The sequence below is a fragment of the Syngnathus acus genome, chromosome 10 (genome assembly GCF_901709675.1).
Source record: "Syngnathus acus chromosome 10, fSynAcu1.2, whole genome shotgun sequence".
Lineage (NCBI taxonomy): Eukaryota > Metazoa > Chordata > Actinopteri > Syngnathiformes > Syngnathidae > Syngnathus > Syngnathus acus.
The window spans coordinates 10655859-10679785 of record NC_051095.1 but is presented as its reverse complement, the minus strand read 5'-3'; the positions used below and the strand labels follow the sequence as shown (position 1 = coordinate 10679785).

Genomic DNA, 23927 nt, shown 5'->3' with positions numbered 1-23927 from the left:
AGTAGAACTAGTACTAATTCAGACATTACTAAACATAGGCATTGTTGGTGTATTAACACAATTATTTAATGCCGTATTTGATCGTGGTTGTGTTGGGGGGGAGAATGACTCAATCTTACTGAAGGTCACTACCGTACATGAGCACGTTTTCTTTGTCTTGTTCAGTTTTCAGCACGGCGAACGCATTTAAGAGCGGCATAAATTATGACTCCAAAATGTTAGCTTTGTGTAATTTAAAAGAAACAAAAATATTACTGCTTGGATGGGCATTCTACTTGTTCATGTCAACGTTTCATTCGCCAAAACATGACGTTTTTCCCGGAAGTACGACATCGTTAAACCCGCGCATGCGCAGTGATTCCATCTTGCTACATATTTTTTTCAGGAAAAAATGGCTTCCTGTCTCATCTCGCCGACTGTATGAAGGATTAATAAAAAGATGAAACCACTACCTTTTATTTTCGGACACCAAGGCGTACTTTCCAGACATGACCATTGTTAACGACACAATAATAACATTTGGTCGTATGTCATCCCAAGATTGAGGTAAGTGAGGCCCTCCAATCTAGGTTAGCATTTTTTTAAACTTCGTTACTTGCATGCTACGCTTCATTGACTAGTCGAGATTAAATGTGTGCAGCGATAAAATTCATTTTATTTATATGGTTGCGTGATTAACATGAGTTAGTGTTATTTTGGTGTGCCCCCCCAACAGAAAATGATGCATCAAGTGACCTGTAGCAGCAGCAGCAGTGATTTCTGTATGAGTGGACCTGCAGAAGACTGCCATCCGGCAAGCCGTTTTGACTTATGCAGCCTCCAATCTCACAAGTTCTACCCATGCTCCCCCACAAACTCTGGCTTGCACCTGTCATTCACAGGCCTGGCTCCTTTGCCACAGAACATGCACAAGGTGATGGCGGGTACGACGCAGGAGACCCAGAATACTTTTCAGCCTCTGCCAATAACAACTATCAATAGTGGAGGGGTTGCAGGGCCTGACGGCACCAAAAAAAATACAGGCAAAGTGAAGTCTGGGAGGAGAGGCAGACCACTGGGGACCACCAAGTTAGCTGGTTACCGCACAAGTACTGGACGTCCACGTGGGACCACAAGAGCTGCTGGTTTTAAAACCAGTCCCGGGAGGCCCCTCGGTACCACCAAAGCAGCCGGCTATAAGGTGAGCCCCGGCAGGCCCCCAGGTAGTGTCAAGAGTCCGGCGAGGCTCAAGGAACAGCAAAGTGGTGGTGATGCTCCCAAGAAACTCGAATTTAGTCCGAGCAAACTGGACTTCACCAGCTGTGATCTTCCATTGCTTGCCTACGCCATGATGGAGAAGAGAAACTTGTGCGAGCCTCTCGTGAAAGCCGATGACACCGGTTCATAACATCAGAGCGCAGAAGAAGAAAAAAAACATGACAGCCAAGCACTCAACTTCCTGACTCTATTTCAGTGTACAGTCTACATCAACAAATTCCCTTTTACCAAGATGCACTTGGCAGGGAAGTTTGCATGTTATCATTTTGGTGGTAAGAAATTGAGTCTTTTGTCATAATGTGATCCCTCCTTGAACACATAGGACCGGTATCTTGTACAATTTTCTAGATAAGTATTTTGTGATAAACAGCCAATCACAACACCACCATCTGAACTTCTGTAAATGTGTTATCCACTTCTTGAAATACTCTTGCTTGTTTTCTGGTCAATTCCAGATTTTTGGTACAGCCGGTTCAAGTGTTAATTAGTGTTGTTTATGATACATGTACAGTATCATAAACTAGTATTCCCAACCTTTGTTGAGCCAAAGTTTTACATGGGGGAAAGAAAATCCCTGAAAACCACCAAACAAAAAAGGCACAATGGTTCATTGTTTTTTATTAAACTACTGCTATCTTGTCAAAGAGCATTTAATTGCTTTAGCTGTCATTATATGTCGGTGGCATAGATAGTGACATCAATGACGTTTGTCGTTAATAATCTTGGGACCAATTAAGGCAAATTGGAGAGTGGCATTCCTCACTTGGCACACTGGTTGGAAATTTCTGATTGGTTTTAATACATTGTGTTAGGAACGCCATTGTTACCATGTTTGTCCGACTGACGGTGTTAAACACCCCCACGTACTCTTCACTATGTCTTGTAACCATATTACTTACAGATCCACAGCATGTTGTTCCAGTTTGTTGGGGAAAAAAATCCAAATAAAATGTTTTTTGCTCATGGCTTATTGTTAAATGGAAGGTGTGGTTCCGTCTGCGTACACCAGAGGCCCCCCGTCTCTAAATAGAACGATCAACCTGTAAAATGACGAATATGTTAACGTTATGTTAAATTAATTAGTGTAACAATTGTAGTAGCGCGCTTCGCTTGTCTTGAGGTGAAAATGAATTTAATAAACGGTGACACTGCGTGTTTTTAAACGGTGCTGCAGCGAGGAGAGTGAACAAGTTCGTATGTTCCCAGATGATATTTCAACTAAAACTTGGCTAAAATTGCCCGCTTTGGGGTGTAAAACCTCAATTGTAATACGAGGTAAGTACATTTGCTCACAACACTCCGTGAACAGCGGCCGAGGCTGTCTTTTGTCTCATCCTGTGGCCCGCAGCCTTTTGTACTGCAAAGTTGGAAGCGTCGTCCACCGGCCGGTGCGTGAAGACAAGCTGAAAGGCGAACATCTTTATCGGTCTAAACATTTTTAATTTGTGAGTGTTTACTGTCGTTTCTTTCTCGCTTTTTTGCCCAAGCGGCCTCGCTCCTTTTGCCGATGGGCAGAGCAAGCAACATGGCCGCCGCTGTTTGCACTATTGTACTGTATTCCACTCGCACGGGCCCCTCCGCTGTGCGAACACGCGTTGAGTTAAATGGCCATTCGAGAATTTATTGACTCGTGCGGATTTTGTCTGAATAGTTAACCTTATTGCGCGTGCGCGCGGCAACCGTATGCGGGCGTGCGCGCTTCGAGAGAATTGGGTGTCACGGCCTGTGCTGCAAGCAGGCAGGCAGACTGACTGACTGACTGGGGGGTTGGGTGGCGGTGCCGATTGGCTGCAGCTCACCAACACACTCGCTCGCTCTCTGGGCTTGTTTTAACACAAACCGGAGGCCAACCAGGCGCGATCATGTAGTCAATAAGCTAGCAGGAGTGCCAGAGGGGGGACCGCCGTTGGCTCGCTGAGACGAGCCGGTCGTTATGGAGCTCGCTTTGTGTTTCTCAGAAGTGCTACTTTGTGTTTCTCCAGTGGCAGTTCGCGGAGAGGGCCGGCGCAGAGAATGAGCGCCTTGCCTCGGCCTACTCGAGGAGCCGCTGCTGGGATTGTGCACATCTGCGCATTAACACTTGCTTTTTGCCTCATAATCACGCGTCCGCTGTTGGTTTCACAGTGACCGACCAGCACATGGTGAGTTTTTCTCGCCTTCCACGCGTGCTTGATTTTTCTGGGTTGTTTGTAGCTTGCCTTGTCTGTCTTCCTATGTGTTTGTGTGCTGGTTCAGTGTCACCACCTCCTCTTCCTGCACAGCCTCCTCCATTGACTCCTCCGCCATAGCAATGGCCCCCAGCAGTCAGTCCAAGTAGCTTTGTTGTGCTGGATTTTTATGAATGAAATTTGTCACGCTCAAGTTAGGTTTTGTTATGACCTACCTCCTGTGTAGAAGCCATGCAATGACAAGTTTTCTCAAAATCATACTTTCCTATTCAATAGCAAGTCCTCTGGCAGCTACGGGTAAACACATGAATTATTATTTAATTATAAATTTCAGTACTTTTCCCCCCATACTGCTCTTCCTTATTAGGGTGGCACATGTGTGAGTGGAACCTATACTAGATGATTTTGGACAGGAGGCGGGGTACACCCCCAAACTGGTCACTAACCAATCGCAGGGCGCAAATAGCTCAATAACCATTTATACTTGTGTACAATTTGAATCAACCTCACATGAATGATTTTGGGTAAGGATATTTGATGCTACTGTTTCAGGCAATACCTGTATGAGTGCTCACTCTTTGATTACTTACCGATACTGTGTACAGCAACCACTACTACTTTTGATATTTAAATGCCCCCCCAAAGTACCTGATGATCCATACATGGTCCTCCAATATGATACTTGGTGTGATTTTGTATTACATTATGCACATTTCTCAAAAATGGTAACTTAAGTAATGTACCAGGACTTTGTTTGCTTCGCATGCTACACATGCTTAGGTTCTAAAATTACACATATACAGTGCAATTAAGGTTCTAGATCAAATATACCACTACTATAGGCGAGGGGGGGGGATACAATTGATACGAAACAGCTTTTACCAGGTTCTTCGAATGCAGCCAAAACCATAATTAATGCCATTGTTGATATTTTTCTAGCATAATAATTCAGGTGATTTTACTCTTACTGCTTTTACTGTTGCTCAGCATCTTTCCTTTCCTTGACAGGGGCGAGCCATGACAACATGAGTCAGTCATACAGACCGGCTTTCCGCTCAGCGTTTGGCTCCAGCAGCCAGCCGGAGCCGAGGCCCCGCAATGGCTTCTTGGACGCCTCCTATAGAAGCCAGTGCGGCATGGCGAAGCGCGGGTCGGAGCAGCCGTCAGCGTCCAACTGTTACGGCCCGCTGCATGACTTCAGCGCTGTGGTCAAGAAGGTTGACCTCCATGCGAGGAACCGCCTGCACCCTTCAAGCCCAGTCGGGAACGATGAGGAGTTTGAGCCACCGTCTGTCCTTTTGCCTCCCTCGCCGTGCAACACTTCATTTGAATCTCTGCCGCCCTTCAACAGGAATGGCTTCCCTCCTCACAGTCCGGACAGCCAAGACTGTTGTTCTCCCATCTCAAACGGCTACCTGCATTTTGGCACTTCATTGTTTGACAGCAGTGACACAAAGCAGCAACACCACGATCATGTTGTGTACAAACGTAACGAGGCCTTCAACCCTTATCACCAGACTTGGGAGCACGCTGTTACCGGCTCTCCAGCCTCAAACATTTCAGGCTCAGACCAGAGGACATACAAACCTACTGTTTTTAACCTGATGTCTAAAACGATCTCGGAACTCAACCCCATGCTGAGCCCCAGCGCACTGCCAGACATCACCATGAGGGACGGGTGGAGCGTGGACGAGGAACTGGAAAGTGATGGGGAACTTGCCGCTACTGAGCCTAGGCTAATTTCACCATCCGGCGGCAACTCTGATGTGAGTTGCAAACACTGCAGATTCTTTGTTTGGCACATCAGGAAAACCAAAGCTTTGTCTCAGTGTTTTTGGATTGTACAAGTCCAGATATTTTTCAGGCACTCTGTCTCTAAGTCTGTATGGCTCAATTGACACACGTGATAAACAAAAAGTGTAAGCAGCCATATGTGTCACTTGAAATGTACACCGGTATAGGCTGCCAAAAAAAGACTCGGTTTTAAATTGAAACTGGGCAGTACATTGGGGTTGTCGTCTTATACAAATCCCAAGTATTTCTGTCATTTCAAAAATATATTGGTAGGCGGCATCGTGGGTCCCGAATTATGACAGTTGTCTGGTTGTTTGCCTTTTTGTCAGTTCTGTGATTGACCGATAATTTGTCAATATTCTTTCTGAGCCTGAGCAGGAAACGTGTGGATGGAAAAAGTTTTAACTGCATTTTTATCCCAAGCTAATGGGGCCCATCCCGTTTAAACCTCAACACAGAATCATAACTAATACTGTTCAGTTTTCAGACATAGAAGTAACATAGTCGCTTTAATTTACAGAGGTGTGGAACTGCACTCCATCATATTATTGAACATCTTTTGGTCACCTCATGGATACATCTAATTTTGGATCTCATTAGTCTGAGGAAACTGTCTTAGCTGGAAAAACTAAGACCAAGTCCAGGCAACTCAGACAATGGTACTCTGTGCCAATTGTGCCGGTGTCCGTTTTGGAATCAGTGCATGCCTCTCAGTGGTTCCTGGCCTCTGACCCTTCTAATTTAATCAGGCCTCCCAACTTACGTGGTCTATTTTTGCTAACGTCTTCACTGTGTGTGCGGGCAGTTAACTCTACTCCTCATGCACAGGCATATCCACTACATAAGCTTGTTCAACTCTGCACCTTTGTGATGACTTAGCACAGACAGCACGCAAACTCTTTCTAAAAACAGATAACTATAGTGATCTAGATAGAAATAAGCTTGTATGAATATGGAAGCTAAAAGACTAAAAAGAGCTTTCACCCATGTGTATGAAAAGTTCTCAAATTGGATTTACAAACGATATATTTCAAACCTAAAAGACAAAGTATGAGATTTCCCTTTAAACGTGTTCCGGACAATCGACATGTTAGATAATTATATTTGAAAATGTTGTATTCTCTCTCTCTCTCAGTCCAAGAGTCCAAAAGCAAGGCCTCCTCCATCAGTGCAACATGTGGAAGGCGAGTTGGTGTGGGCAAAGTTCAACAGGCGGCCCTGGTGGCCCTGCCGAGTTCTTTGCGACCCTCAGTTGGGCCTCCACACCAAGATGAAACGTAAGCTTTCCGTCACACTAGCCGACCGCAACTGACCTGACGGTAATCTTTAACGTGATCGTCGTTTGATTTGTTATTTTCAAGTGCCCAGTCCGCGCCCCTGTCGCTTGTACTTCCTGAAGACGATTGGCGAGATGGTCGAGTGCGCCTGGGTCCCGGGGAACGCCATTTTTCCTTTCAAAGGCGGCTATCAGTTTGATGACCTGCCCATGCTCAGACCTAGAGGGAAGCAGAAGGAGAAAGATTACAAGTACACGGTAAATTACACACATGACTTGGATGAATGTGTAACAACAAATCTGGGAATTCAATATAACCAAGCTGCATATTTGGGAAAAAGAAAACAAATCTTGTGGGCTCTCTTTCCCTTTCCTGTTCTTCATATTTTTTTGGTGGCAATTTTCAGCGTGAGTCGCTAACAAATGTTGCATCTTTTTTCCGCAGGTACCCAAAAGTTTGCAGTCTGCATGGGCGGTCAGTGTAAGGGAAGCTGAGCATATGCTCTCTGCGCGACAACAGAATGCCAAGTGTTTGCCCGCAGTGTCTCTCAACGGAGAGGAATCCGTACAACACGTCCCCAATCAGGAGACCCCCTCTTTTTACGAAGATGCTCGTCAACTCGCATCGCCTGATACCGGTAGGATCGAGGAACACGTAATCAAAAACCCAGCAGGATCTCTGTCCAATCACAGCAAAACTTACAAAAAGAAAAAGAAATGTCTGTCAGACATATTTGGGCACATTATCAGTGGTTCGGCGGGATCATCGGTCACCACTGACACACCGGACCTTCGTGCAACGAGCCAGGCACTGAAAAAAGAACCAGAAGACTCACTATATGTGGATCTGCGAACACTTCCTATATTACATTGTTCCGAACAGTTAACAATGTCTCCAGTACGTGAACGAGAAAAGCCCTTCACACAAATAAAAACAGTATTCACGGAAACAGTCCAGCATTCTGCTGATTCACATCATTCTGCCAGCCCCTTTTTGGACTGTACCAATCGGAGATTAAGGGACGATGAGGAAAGTTCTCACAGTCCGATGGCCGCAAGCCAAATCTCGGCCCACTCTGATGATTGTCGTCCGGATGAATCAAGTGATAATGTTCCTTTAAAAACTGAAACGTCTCCTTGTTGGGAATCTATCACCGATGCGTCATCCTGTGTAGATCACAGCACTCCGAAGAAGCGTGCGAGGAAGCCTGCCAAGAAAACAAACAGTGTTGGCACCTTCATAAATTCTCCTCGTGTGGACCAAAGGGACTCCTTTGCGGATCCTGTTCAAATCAAGACGGAGAATGTTAGCCTTGTTAGCTCATCATCTTCCTCCCACTGCCCCTCTTCATCACTGTGTCCCATGGATGCTTTCCTGGATGTGAAGGAAGTCACGTTTAAGTCCCTTGTTGGCGAGAATAGCGACTCCCAGGTGGCCACGTTTCGGCCTGATTCTAATTATAAATTCAGTACCTTCCTCATGCTCCTCAAAGACATTCATGACACGAGAGCCAAGGAGGGGAAGCCTCTGCTTATCCCACCGTCACCCGTGCTGATCAAGGAGGAGCCCTTAGTCATTCCTTCTTCATCCTTTGGCGATCCATTGAGGGGGTCTCAAGGAATTCAAACAGAGGTTGAACCATCGAGAACGTTCTCAAGAGTGAAAACCAAGTGGAGGACTAAAGCTATCATGTCAGCAGACACCGACCACTGTTTGATTGAGCACTCTGACAAACAACGGCGAAAACAGCGACTTCCAGCCAAACTGAAACCTTCCTTACCTGGCCTTTCCTCCAACATGGCCGATTTGGCTTTCGGCAGGGAATTTGTCACTGGTCACGGAGATTTAGCCCAATCTGATCATCCCATTCTTTTTGAACCTGCTGCCACCTACCTCGACAAGCGTTCTGAATCTCCCATTGCCCCAAAGAAGCGCTGGCAAATGGTCGAGGAGAGCGAGACCAACGGCTCTTACCCAATGAGAGCATCTCCAGATGACAGCTTGTCAGACAATAACTCGTTCTCCGAGGAAAGCAGTGCAGCCCGTAAGACGAGCGCCGTCGGTCGGTCCTGCTTGGTTTGTTCAAAATGACTCCAAGAGGCTTTTTGTGTGTTCACGCAGGTCATTCAGAAAGCAAACGTCTCCGGAAACCAACTAAAAGACTCCTGGAGTCTATCGAGGAATATCAACAAATATTCGCCCCAAAAAGGAAATACACGAAACACATTTTAGACTCAGCCGATACGGTAAAATGCTCTTTACACTTGCATACAGTACAGCACAATCAACTTAGTCACCTTCCTCAGGTACATTCATTCTTATTCTGAAGGCATTTTCTATAATTATCAATGGATTGATTTGTAAGTCTGCCTGAAAAAGAGAGAAACTGATTCTAAACCGTAAAACAGCCCGAGCAGTTGCTGCTCTGCTTAGAATATTCCAGCTCTACAGCCTAAAGCACTGGTGTCAAACTCAAGGCCCAGGGGCCAGATAAGGCCCACCACATCATTTTATGGGGCCCGTAAAGACAAATTGTAGTGGGTGTATTGCGTGTGCATTTTGTCACTGCTTCTACTTCTAAAGTCTCTCTTCTGCGACACTCTTTGTCGTAGAATTAACTTGACAATCACTTCCATAAATCACACAAAAAGCTTGCAATGGTCGCGTTTCCAAGGATTTGATCTTGTTTTCTCGGTGTTGCTTGAGGTAGATAAATATTAAAGAGCATCTTGATCTTGATGCTATGTGTACCTCTCAGACTCTTAGTGATACCAGTGAAACTGTGTCGCCGGTCCTGGATCTCAGCATACCATCGGAAACACTTGGCACACCGTCGGTCTCCATAGCGCCCCCTACGGCTCTGGTTTCAGAGGCACATAGTCACTCTCAGGATCTATCCCCCTGTGAACTGCCCCCCACCTCCCCAGCACCAACTCAGCCCCCTCAAGGCATGGCCACAGAAGATGATGATCTCCCTCTAAAATCTGGTATTTTAATGTCTGAACAATCCCATGTGTCCATCCTGTATATTACATGATGATGATCATCATTTTGCTCCTGGTTACTGATCCCACAGCGGAAAGAAAAAGGCCTCGGAAGCTGTCACATAAGGTTTTGGATGGTAACATTGAAGAATTGTCGGCCCTTCCAAAGAAAGAGGTAAGTAGCGACTACTAAATCAACAGAAGCCGACAAGCCTAACTAACTCTTGAACAATAAGTCTTGTCAGACACAGAGGATAATATTGAATATATTACTTTTTTTTATGGCCGAGACCATTCTTTGAATTTCTGTTCTGATTGTGCAATCTTTTTTTAAATGTTGCTCTATTTTCACACAGGAGCCAAAATATCCTCCAAACGTTATCCCTGAAGTAAAAGTGTTGGTTAAGCAAACTGCGATACCTCAGAAGCTCAAACATAAGGAACATACGGTCAGTGTTCGGCTCAACAACTACCAAAATTGTTGTGATGATAAATTAATCTCGAAAAAATGATTTCCAGCTCACACCAGTAAAGAAAGAGAAATCTAATCCCAGCACATCTTCCGTCCCTGTTGCGACCACTCCCCCCTTTGAGGCTGAGGATGTGGAGTTTGTCACTCCGACCAAGTCCCCTGAGCAAAAGGCCATGTTGATGCCCTGCAGCATGGAAGAGAAACAAAACACAGATGCTGACACTCCAAAATCTGAGGTGATCACATTATGGCCTTCCCTCAGTTTCAGTTAGAGAGTTATGTAGCAAAGATGAATGTTGATTTTTGCAGGTGCTTGATGCCAATTTGTTGGACAGCCCATCTTCCCAAATGGATGTTAAAGTGAAAATAGGTGGTACTTCCTTTAAGGAGAACATCTGCCAGGTGAGATGGAAAACTGTATTAACAAAGAACCCCTGTCCACCTCACAATTTGTTCAACTTCAGAAACAGAATTGTGCTCCCCCCTGGCCACAATTATGATAGAATAAAAGAAATCATTAACATCTGTAACATTCTTAGCATCTTACAAGTGTGGCTTTTATGATGTTTGGGTGTAGATTTGTGAGAGAACAGGAGACGTCCTGGTTTGTGACAGCCACTGTTATGGAGCCTTTCACCCTCAGTGTATTGGTTTGTCCGCGCCACCCAAAGGGAAATTTCACTGCCAGCAATGCACCTCCGGTGAGTGACACTGCCGACACTACGATGGCTTGTGTTGCCATCAATGAACTAAATGCAAAATATTCCTTTGCTGCTATTTCAGGCATTCATACGTGCTTTGTGTGTAAGAAGTCTGGCAATGGCGTGAAGCGATGCATAATCCCACTGTGTGGAAAATTCTATCACACCGACTGCATCATGGCCTTCTCGGCCACGCAGCGACATAACAAAAGCTTCCGCTGCCCCTTACACGTTTGTCTTTCGTGCCACATCGCCGATCCTCTCAATGCTTGCAGCTCCAAAGGTAAGACGCTTCACATATTGTGTCGACTAGACCATTTTATTCATCTGTACTATCGGTTGCAAACTTTTGTGAGGGACTTTGGAATTGAATTGGATTAATAACTTGCAATAATAAAATGTGACTATTGTGTGCAAGTATAATAATTCAAGTGTTTAATTTAAACAAACATCCGTGAATTAGTATGTGAAATTGTTATAAAAAATAGTTGCAACGAGTTTTGTAGTTAAATAAAATGAATGTTGTTGGAGCCAGCCTACCTTAATCAGATGAAAATTCCATTCATGAAAGTGTGGCTTTTGTTCTCGCTGCGCAGGACGTTTGGCTCGCTGTGTGCGCTGCCCCGTGGCTTACCACGCTAATGACAACTGCATGGCAGCCGGCAGCGTGGTGCTGGCCAACAACGGCTTTCTCTGTCCAAATCACTTCACTCCTCGAAAAGGCTGCAAGAACCACGAGCACATCAATGTTAGCTGGTGCTTTGTGTGCTCGGAAGGTAATTTCATTTTTGAAGTCTCCTCTAGTGTTTATGGATATGTCCATGGAGTTCGTCTTTCAATATTCCTCAAATACATAAGCGAAAAGACCAAAGTCATCAAAAGCAGTCGTGATAAAAAAAAAAAAGGAAAAAAAAAAATGCAACAGCCCTTCAGTGCTTTGAATGCTTTTGCTATAATTTTGCAGGAGGCAGCCTGCTTTGCTGTGAAGCCTGTCCTGCTGCTTTTCATCAGGAATGTCTCAATATGGAGATGCCTCAAGGCAGCTGGTTCTGCAATGATTGCAAGGCCGGAAAGAGGCCACGGATCAAGGACATACTCTGGGTCAAATGGGGCCGCTTCAGGTAAGGTTCAGTATTTGGATGCAAGTTTTCAAATGTTATATACATAGACAGGTGTTCATGCATCAGTTTGGAAAATCGGCTCACTCCATCTCGACCAAGTTTGAATGAGCTGTAGGGCAACGAATTATGTAATATGTATCTGACAGTGTACTCGTAAAAGCTTAATTATCTTAAACTGATTCGAATGTATGAATGTATATCTAACTCTGTAGGTGGTGGCCTGCCGAAGTGTGCCTGGCCAAAGATGTCCCAAATAATATCTTGAGGATGAAACACGAGGTCGGGGAGTTCCCGGTGCAGTTTTTTGGCTCCAAGGATTTTGTATGGACCTATCAAGCCCGCGTGTTCCCTTACATGGAGGGTGACACCCACAACATTGAGAAAATGGGCAAGGGGGCAGACGCCGTGTACAAAAAGGGTAAGCTGGGCCACTGTGCATTTTGAATATTCGTCTCGGACGTTTTCTGTAAAATGGTTTCTTTGTTTGCAGCCCTGATTGAAGCAGCAGAGCGATTCAAAGAACTTCAGGCTGAAAAGGAAATGAGGCAGCTGCAGGAGGACAGAAAGATTCATAAGAAACCTCCGCCATACAAACATATTAAGGTGCTTTTTCTCAATGCGTGTTTTCTTTCTCGCCAGCAGTTCATCGCAAATCTTGAAATGAAAGTGAAATCTTCTTAGGTCAACAAGCCAATTGGGAAGGTGCAGATCATCACGGCTGACCTATCGGAGATCCCCCGCTGCAACTGCAAGGCGTCGGACGAGAACCCGTGCGGCGTGGATTCCGAGTGCATTAACCGTATGCTGTTGTACGAGTGCCATCCTCAAGTTTGCGCTGCAGGCGAGCGATGTCAGAACCAGTCCTTCACAAAACGCCAGTACACCATTGTTGAGATATTTAGGACACTGTCGCGTGGCTGGGGTTTGCGCAGCGTGTCTGACATTAAGAAGGTGGGTCTAAATGTCGTGCCACAGCTTACAACTTGATGTTTGTTCTGGGCATGCTTGCCACCAATACGCTGTTGTGACTCTTCACAGGGAGCTTTTGTGAGTGAATATGTGGGGGAGGTGATAGATGAAGAAGAATGTCGGGCCCGAATCAAATATGCTCAGGAAAAAGGCATCTTTAACTTCTACATGCTGACACTAGACAAGGTAAAGTTCTGAAGAAGAAAATAAAAAGACTATTTTCTCAGTTTAGAGTTGTTGAAATGAATGGATTATCAAATCAATTGATGACTTTTTTAATAATGGAGTAATCACTTAGAATCTCCGTCCAAATCCTCTCTCAACAATATTTTTCCAGCCATGAAGACAGACTCATTATCTTTATCGTTTAATCAAAACAAGACATTTGAAAGCATCAGCTGTTGATTTAAAAAAATAAAATAAAATAAATAACCGCACCAGTCATTGAATCTGTTTCAACGGAGTTGCAGAGTGTACAACATGAATCCCTCTTGTGTGAAATTGCTGAATTGTTCTTTTAATTTCAGGACCGAATCATCGACGCAGGACCCAAAGGGAACCAGGCTCGCTTTATGAATCACAGCTGCCAGCCAAATTGTGAAACTCAGAAATGGACTGTGAATGGCGATACCCGCGTGGGACTTTTTGCTCTGCAAGACATCCCAAAAGGTTTGAGTTGCATTGTTGTAGTTTCCACGATACTGTACTGATAGAAGGTATGCCTTTTAGGTGTGGAGCTGACTTTTAACTACAACCTCGAGTGTCTTGGCAATGGCAAAACCGCCTGTAAATGCGGAGCACCCAACTGCAGCGGCTTCCTTGGCGTTCGACCCAAGGTAAAAATTCCAGTTCTCTGATAACGCTTGTCCTTGATTTAGGAACACGTAGCTGCAAACTTAACGCTGCAACACTATTTTTGCCATCTTTACTCCTCTCTTGAAGGAAGACTTCACTATAAAATCGCGTTCCACAAACCATCATGTCTCTACACCAAGGTTATTATAGTTCATGTAAACAAACAAAATAAACAAAAATTGAACATTTGTGTCAATACAAAAAGATCCACAGCCCTATGTCACATCAAGGTCCATGATCAATGACCTGATATTGCTTTCTGCCATCTTGTTCAGAACCAGCCACCAGCTGAAAAAATTAAGGAAGGGAAGAGGCGAGGGGGCATGAAGAAGAAGACCAAGCAAGAGGTGACCAAAGAGAGGGAGGATGAATGTTTCAGCTGTGGTGACGGGGGCCAGATCGTGTCTTGTAAGAAGCCCGGTTGCCCGAAGGTCTACCACGCTGATTGCCTCAACCTGTCCAAAAGACCTGCAGGCAAGTAGGGTCTTCTTACCCTGTCAAACGGGTTAGTTGTCGTCAACTATTCCTGCTATTCAAACCTGATCACATCAACCAGGGTTTGAGCAATAAAAATAGCCCTGTATTGTCAAAAAGTATAAAACCACTAAAGACAATTGTGCAATATATGCACATAACGTGTATATTTTCTGTCCTCCACACAAATAATTAATTAATCCGTATAACGATAAACGATATCAGATTTATTGTACATGTTTTGGTCTAATAGTTGGGCTTACCTTAAAATAAAGGCAAATTCCTTTGGAGGGGGGGCTTTAGTATCACTGACTGGTATCAGCAGCCTCCATGAGAATTTGCTATCTATATCGGTACTTGCCCATCCTTTACCCTAAATTTTCATCCCACAATACAAACCAAAATATCGTTCTATGTAGGTATTTATCTATTCAATTACAAAATAAAGTATAAATGACCATACTATAATTTCCAGGGCGATGGGAGTGTCCTTGGCACCAGTGTGACATCTGCGGTATAGAGGCAGCTTCTTTTTGTGAGATGTGCCCCAGCTCATTCTGCAAAGCACATCTCGATGGCATGCTCTTCATTTCCAAGCTGGACGGCAAGCTGTCTTGCAGTGACCACGACCCCTGTGGGCCCGACCCTCTGGAACCAGGCGAGATCCGCGAATACGTGCCCAACGCGGCTGCCTTGAATCCTTTTGCTGGGCCACCTGCTTCCTGTGAAGCTTCGGGATCTGAAGATTCTTCCCCCGCCACCTGGCACGGCGGTCGGGCTGGCCCGGCCACTCTCAAGCCTCCTCCTCCTCGTCTGTACATAAACACAAAGACGTCTACCTCAAGCTTCATCCCCTCGAGCGGGTCTTGCCTCACAGACGAGCTTGAAGAAAAAGCATTCTCCAGCCCGACGTCCTCCAAGGGTCAAAGCGATGATGGTGAAATTGAGGAAGGAGAGGTGTGTGGTGTCGAGGTAGACCTGGACGACGACAATGATGACGATGTAGACGACGATGATGATGACGACGACGATGATCTCGAGGAGGAGGAAGAGGAGGAGGATGAAGAAGCAGATGATGACATGGGAGCGATAGAGTTGGTGGAAGATGAACCACTGTATGGAGGAGGCACCCTTGAGGAGGAGGAGGAGGAGCCAAACTTTTATGGCAGTTGGGGTGATTACGTTGAAGAAGATGCTGACGATGAAGACGTCGAGGACGATGACTAGGGAAGAAGGGAAGACCACGAATGACAAGTGACCCTTAAAGTCACCTACTGTAATCAACTGCAACATTCCCTTCTCCCTGGTACAATATTGCCTTGTTATCCCTGACAGCTACACTGACAGATGGGATGCGTTTTGGTGCTAAGACCCAACGGGCACGCTCACTCAGTTTCTTTTACTTCTGTTGATATTTGTTTGTTTATGTCTGGTGCATTTGGCTCCAGTTGTGCACTCTATTATACATTGTTTACATCGGACTTTTTTAAGGACATATTTTTTGAAAATAAAAAAAACAAGATTTTTTTATTTTATTTTAATTTGACAAAACTGTAATCACAAGGGCACTGTCTTTGACAATGTCTTAGTGAAAAAAAGAAAAAAAAACAAGAGTGGTCATTGGAATGCTCTTGCGCCATTGTTTCCATGTTATGTTTTGACCCAAATGCAAAAATAAACACACTGTAGTCACTGAAGCCTGAGACCAGCATATCTTATAAGTAAAAAAGAATCTAAAAAAAAAAAAAAAATCAGTTTACACTCATATTAAATAGATTGATGACCAAGGCCATACATGAGTATTATATCGAGACAGTTTTTAATTCTATTCACATTTGGGCAAATGGGGAAAAATATTCAAAATTCTACACACAAGCGATCCGTTACCAATTTATGCAAATCCGCCTCCGATAGGTGTCGCTCTTTCACTTTTTGCTACGTTTGGACACCACAGATTAAGAAACTATGACGTAATTTCCTCGGCGCAAAATGGCGAACATAGTAAACTAATGCTGCGTTTGTGTGGATTTTGGAAAGACGAATCTAATTCTGACATAATTACTGGATAAAGCCAAGGTAATCAATTTGATTTTCAAACGAGAAAGAGATATCAAATATTCCGGCAACGCCATTGAACTGCGACACAGCTATGAACAAACGTATTTACGCGTTATTTGGACTGCAATGTGCAGACATCTCGGCTCCGCTTCTGAATGTTTTTAATGGCTCATCCGCGTTGCAGGTTGAATCATGGCTGAGCAGGACGACGGGAAGGCCGGTGTCGAGGGCGTTGTGGACCTGGATGAGCCCAAGAAGATGACCCGGGAGGACTGGAGGAAAAAGAAGGAACTCGAGGAACAGAGAAAGCTGGGAAACGCTCCAGCTGAGGTGGACGAGGAGGGCAAGTACGTAAACTCAAGTAAAATCTGCACATGTCGTGTGTTTATCAGCAGTGTTTGTAATCTTCAATTGTGCAGCACACACTTGTAATTGCAGTTTTTGTGAGTTGTTTATGCAGGAGGGCTGGGGCGCAATCGATGAATCACACACTCGCTTGTGTCCTCTGTGTTTAGGCTTACAACTATCCTTTGCTCCAGATTTTCATCACTTGTTCCCTATTTCACTATTTCTCTAGGGACATAAACCCGCATATCCCACAGTACATTTCCTCTGTGCCGTGGTATATTGACCCATCCAAAAGGCCCACACTTAAACATCAGAGACCACAGACGGAAATTCAAGAGGATTATTCTGCCATTGGAGAATGGTACAAGAGAGGAGTGCAAGAGGTGAGAAGAAATAAACCACTGAACAAATAGGACTTTGAAATGACTTAACTCATGTCAATGTTTTCAACAGAACACTGTTACTACTAAATTCCGCAAAGGTGCCTGTGAGAACTGTGGTGCAATGACACACAAGAAGAAAGACTGTTTGGAGGTAAAATGACTGAACAGACCATCAGTCAAAGAAGAAGAGTGTAAATTGTTGCACTGTGACCTTTTCATTGATCGCTTTTTTGCTCTCAGCGACCCAGAAAAGTCGGGGCAAAGTTTACTGGCACCGCCATTGCGCCAGATGAACATTCGCAGGTGCAACTCAAACTGGATTATGACGGAAAGAGAGATCGTTGGAATGGCTACGACCCTGAGGAACACCAGCGCATAGTGGAGGAGTACGCCAAAGTGGATCTGGTAAGCAGTCTTATCAATTGACTGTGAATCAAGTTTAGCACAGTCGCGTGCTACATGTAGGCATGAGCCGGTATTATATTCTGACTGTATGAGAACCATAAAAAAAAAAAAAAAAAAGTGCCTGGGCTCTCGTCATTAAATTCAAAGGGGCAGGTCACTTTATCATCTCTGCAAGCAGCCGATCATATTGCAGTGGGACGTTGCCTCATTAGAACTTTAGACAAAAAAAGAAAAGAAAAACTCGTTAACTGCGACGGACAGTTTTAGCAGTTATTAAAACCTTGACATTTTAAAACTGCAATAAACTGTCAAACGTGTTATCAGCCCATGCCTGGCGACTGTGTTTGAGTCCAATTTGGTGGGCTCATTTTCTCATCCGGCTACAAACTTAGCCTCTTGTTCCAAATGATTCTATGATGATGTCCTATCTGTTTACTTCTCAGGCCAAAAGGACACTGAAGGCTCACAAGCTCCAGGATGAGTTGGCGTCAGGGAAGCTGGACCAATCGGTAAGCTTTTTGGACACTGAATGGGCTTGTCCCCCTGTCCTTCACCTCTAACTATGGAAAGCAATGTGGCATCATTTCTCTGCAGGAACGAGAACATGACAGCGAGGATGAGGATGAAGATAAATACGCAGATGACATTGACATGCCCGGCCAGAATTTCGACTCCAAGAGACGAATCACCGTCAGGAATTTGCGTATTAGGGAAGACACAGCTAAAGTAAGAGGCGCCTGACCAAAGTGTGCGGTACTGCGTGTATATGTCCAGTAATATAAATGTCTGTTTCCCACAGTACTTGAGGAACCTGGATCCAAACTCTGCCTACTACGATCCAAAGACCCGAGCAATGAGAGAGAACCCATACTCCAGCACTGGCATGAACCCGGACGAGTAAGTTCCTGGAAGTAAAACGGCCGCCGCAAAATGTTTGTGTGTGTTTGAATTGCCTCAAGTCGATTTCCAACCACATTCCGTTTGGGTTTTGCCTACAGAGTGGGATATGCTGGAGACAACTTTGCCCGCTATAGTGGTGACACCATCACCATGGCTCAAACACAAAGTAAGGCACTAAGAAACCGCTAACAATCAGGAGAACGTGAGCTATATTTGTATTAAAAGCTGCAACAGTGAGCGTTAAATTGATCCATAGCAGGCATATCTGCGACCTCTTGAATTATTTAACACCTTTTCCTGTTAGTGTTTGCCTGGGAGGCCTACGAGAGGGGCTCGGAAGTGCATCTGCAGGCTGACCCCACCAAGTTGGAGCTGCTTCATCGTTCCTTTAAGGTCAAGAAGGAAGACTTCAAAGAGCAACAGAGGGAGAGCATTGTGGAGAAGGTACACTGCCTGTATTTTTCGAGTGCGACTATTTTTTCAGTCCATAAAAGTGGTATTGATTGGCGCATCCTTTGTTTTCACCATGGAACGTTTGCGAGAGGGCCACAAGCGCAAAATGAAGTGGTGGGGACAAACAAGCATCCAACTGAGTTACAGAAATTGAACGCTGTGATAATTTTGGCGGGGGTGCAGAAAACACACAAAAGCAATTTTCTGTTTGATTTAACTTGTCACGCAATTACATGACTCCCCCATCTTGCGTAACGTGTTTCAAATTTTGGAGAGTATGGCTTTAGAAGGTGTTGTCGCATAACTATTTGTGTTTTCAATAGTATGGAGGCCAGGAGCACTTGGACGCACCCCCTCGGGAGCTCCTACTGGCTCAAACTGAGGATTACGTGGAGTACTCCCGTCACGGCGCTGTCCTAAAAGGACTCGAGAAAGCCGTCGCTCGCTCCAAGTATGAGGAAGACGTACTCATCAACAATCACACCGTAAGGACGGCCGAGCGTGCTTCAACTGGTTGTATGTGGCTTCTGACTGTCCTGACCAAATTGTTGTGCTCCTCAGTGTATTTGGGGCTCCTACTGGAAGGATGGCTTCTGGGGATACAAGTGCTGCCACTCCATGGTTAAACAAAGTTATTGCACTGGAGATGCTGGCATTGGAATTGTGAGCGCTTATGGCACTTTGAGGCTTTTTGCGGTGCACATTGACCTTGTAACTCACGTTATCTTTTTTTTTTAATCTTGAAGAGCAACTCTCAGTGTGTTCCGTTTGAAGACGGTGTCAATGAGCTACAAGAGGAAGAGCAGCCCAAGACTCTGCTGGAGGTAAGAGATATTAATGCATTGTAGGGCAGGGTTATAAATTGAAATGTAACATTGATTTCAGTTTTGGTGTTTAAATGTAAAATGATCTTGTTTCATGTCAGTTTTGCACTAAATGTCAATTATGAGGGATAAAGAAACAGTTGGAAGCAAGCACCTTATATTAACTAACATACTAGTTTGTGGCTAACTTAATGTGAGACACCAGAGACAGGAAAACCTGCCATGACTGTTCTCTTGAAGCTGCCATGTTTCTCTTCACATTACAAACGAAGTTGTAGTTCAGACAAACTCAACAGCACCTCTAGTGGTCTGAAGCAAGTACTGCACTCAGTTTTGCCTTCATCAGCAATCAATATCATAGAGCCAAATTCTTAATCTATCCCTCTTCTTGTCACTGCTCGCAACCGTCAGATGCACCAAGAAAAGATGAAGGAGAAGAAAAAGAAAAAGAAGAAGTACAACAGGAACAAGAACAAGAACAAAAAGGAGCAGCACATCAGCAGTGACGACAGTGATTCAGAGGATGAAGAGAAAAAGAAAGAGAAGTTGAAGATGGTAAAGGGCCTGCTTGTGCTGTACTGCCCGTCACTTCCCACTCTTTGCTGACCCATTTTGTCCTCGCAGGCTCTGGAAGCAGAAGACAAGCGCGTGAAGAATGTGGAAGCAATGATGCAGCTGGACGAGAGGAAGAGGCCTTATCACAGTCTGCAGGAAGTGAAGGCCCCCACCGAGGAGGAGATCGAGGCCTTCCGCATGAAACGCTACCGGCCCGACGATCCCATGGCTCCCTTTCTTGGACAGTGATCTCTCCCTCGTCCCTGTTGCCCCCGCAAAACTTTAGCCAAGGTCTCTCCCAGAGCTCTTGCTCGGTGAAACAATGTCTCACACTATGTCCTCGAGTTGAGTCTCACAAAGGACCACAGTCAATTAGACATTTTCAGTACTACGGGAGTAATAGTGACAAATTCACAGTTTTCCACCCTTTTAAATACATTGCAGTCACACAAGACTGCCTACAAAGACAAATTAATTATTTGTTCATGCATTTTTTTATTAATAAAATTGCTTTGTGGTAAATATTTTACTTTTTTGTAAAGCTAACCTCACATGCGATGCTGACGGTGCACAAAATGCACAAGCATAAGTGAATTCAGATTCAGTTACTGGTTTGGTTCATCATGTGAAAAAGGAGCAAAAATGTTGATAATTTATTTTCCAAATTATAAAAAAAAAAAATTCAAAACGTTTTATGTTGATCCAACACAGAGATAGTCTCCTTGCATAAATCTGCAAATATTTACTGTTGAGAAACCAACATTCTGAAGATGTGGTCAATTGCAAATTAAGATAAATCTTGCAATGATTAATTGGTTATCAAGAAGGATTATTGATTACTTTATTTGTCCATATGTTGTTTCAGGTCTTGTTTACATTCTGTTGTAAAGCGTCAGGGGCAGCGGTGAATACTCCATTAGCAAAAAAAAATCAATATTTTTTTTAAACTGGCTCATTTTTTTTTAAGATAAAGGTGATCAATATTTTGATCCAATATTTGGTTTTATATTCAGATTTTGTTCTGAATTATTGATTATTTTTCAAAACATTTGTTCTGATCATGCTGTCACAATTTCTGTTCATATGGTTTAAGTTGAATGGGAATGCAGTGGTAACCGAACACACCCATTCCCCCAACAGCCGGACCGTGTCTCAAAGTGACAAAAGCATCCGGAATCGTTTTTACACCGCTTTCCGACATGAAAAAACTTCAACTACACTTTTTAGGCTTATAGATTTTACATTCAAGCAGCCCTTGCTCGTAAATCATAATTCAGCCGTGCAAAACGGTTTCTCTGACTTGAATTTAATGACATCATGGTGAAAACATTTGTTGTTTTTTGGGGGGGGGGCTGAGTAGCTGGGCGGATGTTATGGACTGCGAGTCACTGAGTTGCACATTTCCTAGCAGAGATTCTCCAGAAGAATACACTGATTTGACTATTGACAAACAGCATGAAAGACCGATTGCTACCTGATGCAGAAGACAGCCACTGAGTGTGTTGAAAGAGCCAATCATCATTTTCAACTAGTGAGTTTCTTGTCGACTGTAGAGAATAACTGAATGTTGCCTCAGTTCCTTTTCTTCGTCTGAGCATGTTTCTAGAAGCTGCATCGGACAGCTGCATGGTCTTAAATGACATTCTCCTCCATCTTTTCCTGACTCCTCAGTGGCCGCTGTTCTTCATGTGTGTGTGACGACCTGTCTGCTCTCGGTGGTCCTCTGCCAATCCATTTATTCCTCACCAAAGAAAGGACGCAACATCACTATCCACTCGTCTAATCTGGTTTGCAGCCTTCCAGGCCCGGTGGGGCCTGCGGGGAATCCAGGAGCCCCTGGGTCACCTGGGGCAATGGGGCCAATAGGAGCGCCTGGGAAGGATGGTCCAGATGGGCAGGATGGAGAGAAAGGAGAAAAAGGAGATGAAGGTACTTGATAATTGGGAAGCCAGTTTCCATTTAGCAAGGGACTTAGTCACATATGCAGCTCAAGGAGCTACCAGCCAGTGTGACTGGGGAAAAACAAACATCCAAAATGACTTTTGATTTTAGCCTTCTTTGCGCCATAATTATGAATCGTCAGTCAAACGAAGATGCATGTATGTCAAGTAAAATTAAGTTGGTTTAAAAAATGGCAACAGTTAACAAGATGGTTGAGGATACTTAATGCTCCTTTGAAGCTAAAATGAATAGTGTGCTATAGACATGGCATTAGCTAGCAGGCTAACCATCATGTTTTGTTGAACTGCTCAAAGAAAACAACCCTACCGAACTCTTTATCCATTCCTGTGAAAAAATGTCAAACAAAATCTCGATTTAGCCTCTTTTTTAGTGAGGAAATTGAAAAAAGATCTAGCTAAATCTTTTGGGACAGCTTGTAGGTTTTTGTCGTTTCAGTTCACATCAGCGCTCATTGTTTACAAACATTAACAGTTAAATATCTTACAAATAGACTCTTGTTCACCCCGGTGTGCATTTATAAAACACTCATTTCTCCCTCAGGTGATCATGGCAGAGCCGGCAATCCAGGCAAGCCGGGTTTAAAAGGCCGTGCGGGCTTCATTGGCAAGGCCGGTCCTCGGGGACTAAAGGGCCAACGGGGGTCACCGGGGCCGGCTGGAAAAAGGGGGCAAAAAGGAGACGAGGGGGACACCGGTCAGAGAGGAGAAGCGGGAGGCTGCGATTGCGGCGCCGCCGCCCGATCCGCTTTCTCGGTGGCCGTGTCAAAGAGTTACCCCAAAGAACGCACGCCCATTCGCTTCGGCCGCATTTTGCTCAATGAGGGCAACCACTACAACGTGAGCAGTGGCAAGTTTGTCTGCGCCATCCCCGGAGTCTATTACTTTGCCTACGACATCACTGTGGCCAATAAGCACCTCGCTATCGGGCTGGTGCACAACGGACAGTACAAGATTAAGACGTTTGATGCAAATACAGGGAATCACGATGTGGCGTCCGGTTCCACTGTCCTCCACCTCCAGCAATTAGACCAGGTCTGGTTGCAGATCTTTTACTCGGAGCAGAATGGACTCTTCTTTGATCCCTTCTGGACTGACAGCACCTTCACAGGTTTCCTTATCTACGCTGATCAGGCTGATACAAAAGTTAATTTACAGGGTGACGCTTGATATTTTTTTGATAGTTGATAGTCTGATAGTTTCTCAATCTTTTTTTTTTTTTTTTTTTTATATATATCTCCCTGTAAGACAAAATTGTTTTTTTTTTTAGGAAAAAAATACATTTGGTGTGCCTTCACTTGTCTAAGTCATTTTAATAATAACAATGAAGCAGATAAAATTGCTCCATTACTAAAAATATTAGCTTTGATGGCCCCCTTCCTGATAAATCTAAATAAGTCTACCTCCTCTTGTACTATTGTAATGGATTGTTTTCAATGTGTTTGATGAAGATGATCTCTGCCTTAGGTTTTCCAGTTTAGTTTGTGGCCTTTATGTGGGGGGAAAAGGTGTGAACGTCCCTGGTTACATGATCAAATACTGACACTAGATGGCGCTACAAACAAACTCTAAACAACTGAATAAAAGTGAAGTAGTTTTGGAATGATTTGAATGCGCTTCAGCATATTACAAATTGCGAAGCCAACATTTTTAAGTTTTGTTCTTATTCCATCCATTTTTGCATAAGATTTCAGCGATCCAAACCATTCCAACTTGAAAAAAAACCTCTTTCAGCACACATCAAACTATTCACGTTCCCCAAAGTTCCACATCATCCATGATAAAATTTCACATGAACGCAAACACACTGAACCTGTCCCCGGTACTCGCTGCTCCGATATTTTCACAATAAAACTTTTGTAAATTTTAAGGTTTATATAGGCCGACATCTTCATTCCATATGACTTGACCGATTCACACCACTCAAATTTTAAACTTTGTCTCATTCAGGAATCAGGATCGTCCCTATGG

The 23927-nt window shown here is 44.2% G+C and overlaps 4 protein-coding genes across 6 annotated transcripts; all 4 read left to right on the top strand.

Moving 5' to 3' along the window:
- The first annotated feature begins 338 nt into the window (after window positions 1-338).
- LOC119128936 (UPF0461 protein C5orf24 homolog) lies at window positions 339-1819 on the top strand. The gene is made up of 2 exons (XM_037261836.1): window positions 339-546; window positions 716-1819. The coding sequence occupies exon 2, from the start codon at window positions 719-721 to the stop codon at window positions 1385-1387; it is 669 nt and encodes a 222-aa protein (XP_037117731.1). The 5' UTR covers window positions 339-546; window positions 716-718; the 3' UTR covers window positions 1388-1819.
- A 536-nt stretch (window positions 1820-2355) lies between these two features.
- Window positions 2356-15769, top strand: nsd1a (nuclear receptor binding SET domain protein 1a). 2 transcript variants are annotated; one of them, XM_037261827.1, is made up of 24 exons: window positions 2356-2532; window positions 3240-3398; window positions 4434-5191; window positions 6355-6496; window positions 6581-6753; window positions 6941-8540; window positions 8618-8742; window positions 9255-9483; window positions 9564-9655; window positions 9837-9929; window positions 10000-10188; window positions 10262-10354; window positions 10530-10653; window positions 10736-10936; window positions 11250-11429; window positions 11618-11774; window positions 11987-12192; window positions 12265-12377; window positions 12456-12725; window positions 12813-12929; window positions 13271-13412; window positions 13473-13579; window positions 13874-14072; window positions 14548-15769. In XM_037261827.1, the coding sequence occupies exons 3-24, from the start codon at window positions 4451-4453 to the stop codon at window positions 15297-15299; spliced, it is 6045 nt and encodes a 2014-aa protein (XP_037117722.1). In that variant the 5' UTR covers window positions 2356-2532; window positions 3240-3398; window positions 4434-4450; the 3' UTR covers window positions 15300-15769. The 2 variants fall into 2 exon arrangements, with proteins under 2 accessions (XP_037117722.1, XP_037117723.1); XM_037261828.1 differs by lacking the exon at window positions 2356-2532 and adding an exon at window positions 2687-2702.
- A 259-nt stretch (window positions 15770-16028) lies between these two features.
- On the top strand, window positions 16029-20520 carry slu7 (SLU7 homolog, splicing factor). The gene is made up of 15 exons (XM_037261829.1): window positions 16029-16148; window positions 16315-16477; window positions 16708-16861; window positions 16932-17012; window positions 17102-17266; window positions 17710-17775; window positions 17861-17992; window positions 18066-18163; window positions 18265-18332; window positions 18471-18610; window positions 18943-19104; window positions 19181-19282; window positions 19366-19443; window positions 19855-19998; window positions 20068-20520. The coding sequence occupies exons 2-15, from the start codon at window positions 16323-16325 to the stop codon at window positions 20245-20247; spliced, it is 1725 nt and encodes a 574-aa protein (XP_037117724.1). The 5' UTR covers window positions 16029-16148; window positions 16315-16322; the 3' UTR covers window positions 20248-20520.
- Window positions 20521-20871: 351 nt separating this feature from the next.
- Window positions 20872-23830, top strand: c1qtnf2 (C1q and TNF related 2). Of its 2 annotated transcripts, none has more exons than XM_037261833.1 (3): window positions 20872-21529; window positions 21794-21927; window positions 22501-23830. In XM_037261833.1, exons 2-3 carry the CDS (start codon window positions 21852-21854, stop codon window positions 23124-23126), a joined length of 702 nt encoding a protein of 233 aa, XP_037117728.1. In that variant the 5' UTR covers window positions 20872-21529; window positions 21794-21851; the 3' UTR covers window positions 23127-23830. The 2 variants fall into 2 exon arrangements, with proteins under 2 accessions (XP_037117728.1, XP_037117727.1); XM_037261832.1 differs by having other exon boundaries at window positions 21670-21927.
- The last annotated feature ends 97 nt before the right edge of the window (window positions 23831-23927 follow it).

What these genes read in the sequence shown, in the direction of transcription:
- nsd1a (XM_037261827.1), top strand. Translation starts at nt 4,451, where the DNA reads ATGAGTCAGTCATACAGACCGGCTTTCCGCTCAGCGTTTGGCTCCAGC. An exon ending in TCAAACATAAGGAACATACG is followed by an intron (nt 9,930 to 9,999) that starts GTCAGTGTTCGG and finishes AATGATTTCCAG; the next exon opens with CTCACACCAGTAAAGAAAGA. An exon ending in GTCAAATGGGGCCGCTTCAG is followed by an intron (nt 11,775 to 11,986) that starts GTAAGGTTCAGT and finishes CTAACTCTGTAG; the next exon opens with GTGGTGGCCTGCCGAAGTGT.
- slu7 (XM_037261829.1), top strand. Translation starts at nt 16,323, where the DNA reads ATGGCTGAGCAGGACGACGGGAAGGCCGGTGTCGAGGGCGTTGTGGAC. An exon ending in CACCATGGCTCAAACACAAA is followed by an intron (nt 18,333 to 18,470) that starts GTAAGGCACTAA and finishes TTTTCCTGTTAG; the next exon opens with TGTTTGCCTGGGAGGCCTAC. An exon ending in AGAAAGAGAAGTTGAAGATG is followed by an intron (nt 19,999 to 20,067) that starts GTAAAGGGCCTG and finishes TTGTCCTCGCAG; the next exon opens with GCTCTGGAAGCAGAAGACAA.
- LOC119128936 (XM_037261836.1), top strand. Translation starts at nt 719, where the DNA reads ATGATGCATCAAGTGACCTGTAGCAGCAGCAGCAGTGATTTCTGTATG.
- c1qtnf2 (XM_037261832.1), top strand. An exon ending in AGGAGAAAAAGGAGATGAAG is followed by an intron (nt 21,928 to 22,500) that starts GTACTTGATAAT and finishes TTTCTCCCTCAG; the next exon opens with GTGATCATGGCAGAGCCGGC.